This window comes from Cololabis saira, chromosome 9, assembly GCF_033807715.1.
Source record: "Cololabis saira isolate AMF1-May2022 chromosome 9, fColSai1.1, whole genome shotgun sequence".
Classification (NCBI taxonomy): domain Eukaryota; kingdom Metazoa; phylum Chordata; class Actinopteri; order Beloniformes; family Belonidae; genus Cololabis; species Cololabis saira.
Window position 1 is genome coordinate 15,381,543 of NC_084595.1, and position 6,429 is coordinate 15,387,971.

Sequence of the window (6,429 nt, forward strand, 5' to 3'; positions counted from 1 at the left end):
CCAATCAGCGCCGTCCTCACCGACGAACCACTTCCGTGTTGTTGTTTTTGTTTCACGTCAGATTTCTAGTAAAAATATCTTCTTCTTTTTACAGTAGAGCGCGTAGTTACGGCTCATCGCGAAGATATTGTCACCGTAATAACTTAAACAGCATGTGTTAGCTGGTGTTTGCACGGGGATGCAGTTATTCGCCTTGTTAGTGCTCATCACGTGGATCCTGACAGATTGAGCTGCTGTCGCATCGTGGAGCAGCTTTGGTTTAATGCTCGTTTCTTTATAGTTCATCGCGTCGGTTTGCAGTCCAGGTAGTATTGGACAGGTTAGGGAGGTGTTAAGCGAGGTGGTTTGATGGTTTGGACTGCAACTCGGCGTGTAGAGGGAAAGCCATGCTATGATGGTGCTGCGCAGGCTGCTGAGGAAGCGCTGGGTGCTCGGGGTCGTGTTCGGGCTGTCGCTCATCTACTTCCTCACCAACACACTCAAACAGGTACTCAAACAGGTACACACTCACACACCAACACACTCAAACAGGTACTCAAACAGGTACACACTCACACACCAACACACCAACACACTCAAACAGGTACTCAAACAGTTACTCAAACAGGTACACACTCACACACCACACAATAGCAATCCAGATGGGTTAATGGTTGAAGGTCTAGAAACTACCAAAAAGAATATTAGGGGTGGTGACAGGCTAAAATTATTACTACAAAGGGAAACTTTCTACATATACACTTTGCAGGCCATGACATACCCAGGATTAAATGAAGAAATTGATTTTAGTCCTTATTTGTAATTACTTCTCAGTTTATAAGTGGTTTTCTAGTATTGGTAGCTGTCTTTATCTAAGCCTGCTGCCACTTACTGGCTCTTTATGTATTTTCTTTTGTTTGTAGCCTATGTTTTTTTTCCCCCCTCTACCTGGCCATTCACTGGCTTTTGACACCTGCGTGCTTGCATGTAATGTTTACCTGGGAAATGGTTCATGTGACTTCCTACCTGTGCAGGGCAGGTGTATATCATTAGGAATTCCTGTTTGAGCAGTACCTTGAAGAAGGCTTGCGCCGAAACGCGTGGGTCTCGGCTCCCATGTTTTTAAACTTATTAGCCATGTTTCAATAAAGGCTTTTTAATATTTTTCCACAAGAAGAGTGCCTTGGACTCCCTTTTTTGACAAGATATTTTTTTCCCCAACACCAAAGAGCACCTTCAAGATTTTTTCTGAACAATTCCCTGAGCACTTCGGATTTTCTCTTCACTTGATCACACACCACAGGGTTTACACGCTGCACTAGTAGAGGAACATCTGGACACGGGGTTGGGGGGGATTTACTCCTTTAGAATTTTAGAATTTTTTAAAGGATAGCCCCTTGATTTTGATTTTTGATTTGAGTTTTTTTATTTCGGTCCATTTGGATACAACATAGTACAACATAAAAAAAAAAGGTCCAATATTTTAAGTGGCACCGAAAAGGTATAGGTTGAAGCCAAGGCTTATTATGCCTACCCTTTTATGAACCTCGACTCAGGAGGTTTTATACAAAACAAAACTAATAATTTGGGTTCAAACATTGAAAAAGAATGGATATATTGGACAAGTAACAAGTAAGCAAAGACAAAAAAAACAAAGACGAAAACAAAACTAAAAAACGTACTATAAATTGCAAGAAGTGATAAATTAAGTGGTTCTTGGCAAGAGACTGTACAGCGCGGAGAGCAGAGGTTAAGAGAGGCCCCTTGAGATGTAACATCTCATTTTCAAGGGGGTCCCATAAAACATACAACATTACAATATTTCACATTACAGTAGACATACATGACATAAAACACACACAGACATCTTGCTCACCCCCTCCCACACACAACCCCTACACACATAAGTCTAGTTAAAGTAGGCTAATTTGAATAACTGAAACAATGAGATAAATATAACAGAGAGAAAATACAAAAATAAAAAAAAATAAATACAAATAAATAAATAGAAAAAAGAACACAAAAAATACATAAATAAATTAAAAACATAGGCAATTTGTTTTAAAATGAGAATATAATGCCAACTTAAAACAATGAATTTTAAAATTCTATGAACAAAGAAAAAAGGAAACTTCATATGCCCGAGTGAGTATGGAGAATTATATAGACTCATGAGTTCTTTTACGTAACACAAATCGACATTATGAATTACATAATACAGTCAGAGGTTTAAGATGCTTTAATGAGACCTAGGTAAGGCAAGTTTATTTATATAGCACAATTCAACACAAGGTAATTCAGTGGTTTACATCAACATTAAAAGCGGCAAGACACAATTAAACAGTAAATAACAAATAAAATGATAAGAAAAGAGGTAAAATAATAAAAAGCACATGTTGCTGATTTAAGAGTATGCTTAAATAACAAATAAATGAAATAAAATGATAAGAAAAGAGGTAAAATAATAAAAGCACAAGTTGTTAAAAGTAAGGGCAGTAGAGTATAGCAGGTAAGTATTTAAATTAAGAGTACGCTTCAGTAAACAGTAATGTTTTTTAGGCCTGATTTAAAGGAGCTGACAGTTGGAGCAGACCTCAGGTCTACAGGAAGTTTGTTCCACTGGTGAGGAGCAGAATAACTGAACGCTGCCTCACCTTGCTTGGTTCTGGTTCTTGGGAACCACAACAAACCAGATCCAGATGAACCTCAGGGGTCTGGGAGCTTCATAGGAACTAACAGATCCAGCATGTATTTTGGTCCAAGACCATTCAGTGCTTTGTAGACCAGCAGTAAGATTTTAAACTTTATCCTTTGACTCACTGGAAGCCAGTGTAGCGATTTCATGACCGGTGTAATATGGTCCAGTTTCCTGATGTTTGTTTAATGAGACCTAACAAATGCTTTTGCATGTCCTTATATCACACAAGACATCCTGTTTTTACATTTAGGAACTAAGCCATTTGTCCTGTCCAGATGATATTAAAAGGACTTTATGGGATAAACCTTTGGAAGTCACAACGATGTGGGTGCTGATTGTGGTTTGCTCACATCAAATATCCAGATAAAATGAAATCCTTTTATTTATATTTTATGTGATGTACTACAAAATGAGCCATTAATAGTGAAACAGTTGTTTTATGTATTTCTACTTTTATTATAGTGTTTTATTTGTGTTATTATTGATGTTTTATTTTTTTGTGAAGCAACTTGTGACATTCCGTTGTCTGTGAAAGGTGCTATAGTAATAAAAATGTACTTACTTAATTTACTTATTGTGGCCGAATTTCATATTTACTGATCATCGAGTTGTAATTTTTGAATCACTTTTACTGAAAGAACTAAACTCTTTAGATTGAAAATGCTTTTTTTTGCAAGAAGAATCCTGATTAAGATCAGATGCATCTTAGGACAGCAGAAATAGCATCTATACATATCACATCTATATTCTGTATGTCTAAGTTTTAATGTAATTCATAAATAGGTTTTCTAGTTTTGTTAAAATACAGACAGAAAATCCAGGAATTTGACTCCCAAACTTGTGCAGAATGAAATTCTAGTTAATGTCATTGCAGTACGTTGGCCAATAATTGGCCAACCGACTCTAATATTATTAGAGTTGTTTACTGTTTGTATTTTATTTAGGGTTAAATAAAAATGATATGGTCATTTAAAATGAGAAAACAGACTGTGGTGACTTTTACATAGTCCTACGTATTGCTGCGTAATACATCAAAAATGTATCATTGCATGCATGCAACATGCATATAAAAAAAGTTAAATAAAACTCACAATTAAAGTACTGTACTACTATTTTTAAGTATCATGCATTTGCAGTCTGAATGTCAATATAATATTTGACAAATCAGATGGACACTCACTACTCTACCTTTCTATTGTTATTTTAAAAGCTGTCTTAACACTCCTACCAGAGTTGTGATTTAACATTTCAATAAACAGAAATATTCAGCTGAACATTTGAGAATGTTTGCTTTTTCTTTAATTGAAATTTTCTTTTTAAATATTTGTTTTCCTTAGTTGCACCAGCAACATTATTTCATGAGCTTTTTTTGTGTGTATTATGCAGGAGGAGCGACCCATACGGGATCGCACACTTTTAGAAGTTAGAGATTCAGACCACCGCATCCCCTGGAAAGTTCGATTCAACCTGGGCAACAGCAGTCGACAGATCAATCAGTGCAGAAACTCCATCCAGGGCAAGACTCTCCTCACAGACGAACTTGGTTAGCAACTCAGCCACTACTCAGCATCACACATGTCCGTGATACTGTTGAATCAATACTTGTCTATGTTTCGCAGGTTATGTCTGTGAGAGGAAAGACTTGCTGGTTAACGGCTGCTGTAACGTCAACGCTCTCAGCACCAGACAGTACATTTGTAAAAGCTGCCTGGCCAACGGCTGCTGTAGTATCTACGAGTATTGCGTGTCCTGCTGCCTGCAGCCTGATAAGGTAATCTGACACATCAAGAGTCTGTGAAAGCTTGAGATTTAACAGACATTTGAGAAAACTCAACTTGTGTCTTTTGTATGTACACATTTTAACGGATGTTTGTGAAATGCAAAATTTCCAATGATACATCTCATTGTTGATTTTGCATTTTATGCATTATGGTGACGGTTAGGGGGAAAAAAAAAGATTACAATCTGCACATTTGTGTTTTATATGCGATCATTGTCTTATCTGTGCTCTCTTCTTAAGCAACCTCTCCTTGAGCGTTTCCTGAATCGTGCAGCTGAAGGTTTTCAGAATCTCTTTACTGCTGTGGAGGATCATTTTGAGTTGTGCCTGGCCAAGTGTAGGACATCTTCACAAGTATGTTATAGATTTCATTTAAAAGTCAAGAAAATAAATGATACACTTGAAAAGTCAGAAAACTCATTAAAGAAGCATTTTAAAACCAGGCATACATTTTTAAAGTGGTTTCCCTCCATAAACAACCACATCTATAACCCTTTATCAAATATATCTTTATATTTAGTCAGTTCTGGCTTGATTTTATCCGGTACTAAGCATCACATGTCAACCGAAAAAAAAACAAAAACTAAATGATTCATCAGCCATTATTCCTCTTCTCTTTGCAGAGTGTCCAGCATGAGAACACTTACCGAAACCCTCAAGCAAAGTACTGCTACGGCGAGAGTCCTCCGGAGCTCCTTCCTGTATAAAAACACGACCTCTGGTGTAGGAGGAACAAGAGGAGCCAGTGAAAGGACGCTCAACAGGGCTTGGAGCGCAGAGGCTGCAGATGAAGTTTTGTATTGAACAGTTTTGCATCATTATGGCAGAAGACATCTCAAGACTTCCGATCTCAAAAGGGGAGACGACCTATCCGATTTTATTTACACTTCATAAGTGCATAGAACACTTCATAAATTCATCCATGATGATCATCAGGTCTACAGCACAGGCAGCTCATCATCGGGATTTGCCTCAATCAAGGTCAAGTCAGACAACAGGCTTCATTTATACCGTTTGTTGAAAAGTTTAAAGCAGCAAAGAATGTGTAATTACTTCTGTGTATTCTGCATGCTTATGAAACCTAATAAAAGCTAGCTCATAAAATAACTGTGAAACAAGTCTGATGTTTTCATTTTTCAGTCACATTAAACTACTTTGAAAATATATTGGAAATAAATTAAAGTTTTATAGCAAATATTTTATTATGCATCGTAGGTTTACGAGGTTTTCTGAAAAGATGGCAAAAGATTTGAGCTGAAGAAAAAATGAAAATGAAATAATGAACAGTTTTATTATAATTAAAACAAAATACATGTGATGGGTTCATTTGAAATTGGGTCAAAAGAAATGTAACAAGTCTGCATTTGAATAAATAAATACATCTGCATTTGAATAAATAAAAATAAAAATTCAATTGAAGGGTCAATTGAAAATGTCAATATTGTGAATGCCATGTGAATTCCTAGATTTTGAAAATTCATTTTAAACAAATAAACAAAAAAATGTGAAGGTCATACATAATAAATGGAAAGGAATTATACAATTCATTAGTCAACGTGAGCAGCATTAATCTTGCCTTTACTGTGTTGTTTTCTTGCATTTGTTTGATTGGAGTCTGACACACGTATCTAACCTGCTGCGAACTGTCCATCTGGCTGCAAGTTTCACCGAATAGAGTCTAAACCTGATACTCTCATACAGTGATTCTCATCAGCTTCTCTTTGCACCTCAGGCAACGTAGCCCACTCGCAAGGGATGTTTCGCCAGAGAAAAACAATTAATCACCTTGAAGGCTGAGGAAACAAACTGTCATAATTAGGAAATGCACAGGGCCCCTTCTCGTTTCCATGGCAAGTTGATTAATTACAGTCACGCGGGGACACGTCCATGCTGAAGTTTGATCAAACAAAGCAATTTCTGACGTTGCCATCATGTACGATTCCCTTATTTATTCATTTAGTAAACCTGCACA

The 6,429-nt window shown here is 36.8% G+C and overlaps 1 protein-coding gene across 2 annotated transcripts; it reads left to right on the forward strand.

Annotated features, from left to right (window-relative positions):
* The first annotated feature begins 15 nt into the window (after positions 1-15).
* On the forward strand, positions 16-5,564 carry spring1 (SREBF pathway regulator in golgi 1). Of its 2 annotated transcripts, none has more exons than XM_061729865.1 (5): positions 16-499; positions 4,064-4,220; positions 4,297-4,448; positions 4,698-4,811; positions 5,081-5,564. In XM_061729865.1, exons 1-5 carry the CDS (start codon positions 392-394, stop codon positions 5,162-5,164), a joined length of 615 nt encoding a protein of 204 aa, XP_061585849.1. In that variant the 5' UTR covers positions 16-391; the 3' UTR covers positions 5,165-5,564. The 2 variants fall into 2 exon arrangements, with proteins under 2 accessions (XP_061585849.1, XP_061585851.1); XM_061729867.1 differs by having other exon boundaries at positions 16-487.
* The last annotated feature ends 865 nt before the right edge of the window (positions 5,565-6,429 follow it).

What these genes read in the sequence shown, in the direction of transcription:
- spring1 (XM_061729865.1), top strand. Translation starts at nt 392, where the DNA reads ATGATGGTGCTGCGCAGGCTGCTGAGGAAGCGCTGGGTGCTCGGGGTC. An exon ending in GCTGCCTGCAGCCTGATAAG is followed by an intron (nt 4,449 to 4,697) that starts GTAATCTGACAC and finishes TCTCTTCTTAAG; the next exon opens with CAACCTCTCCTTGAGCGTTT. An exon ending in AGTGTAGGACATCTTCACAA is followed by an intron (nt 4,812 to 5,080) that starts GTATGTTATAGA and finishes TTCTCTTTGCAG; the next exon opens with AGTGTCCAGCATGAGAACAC.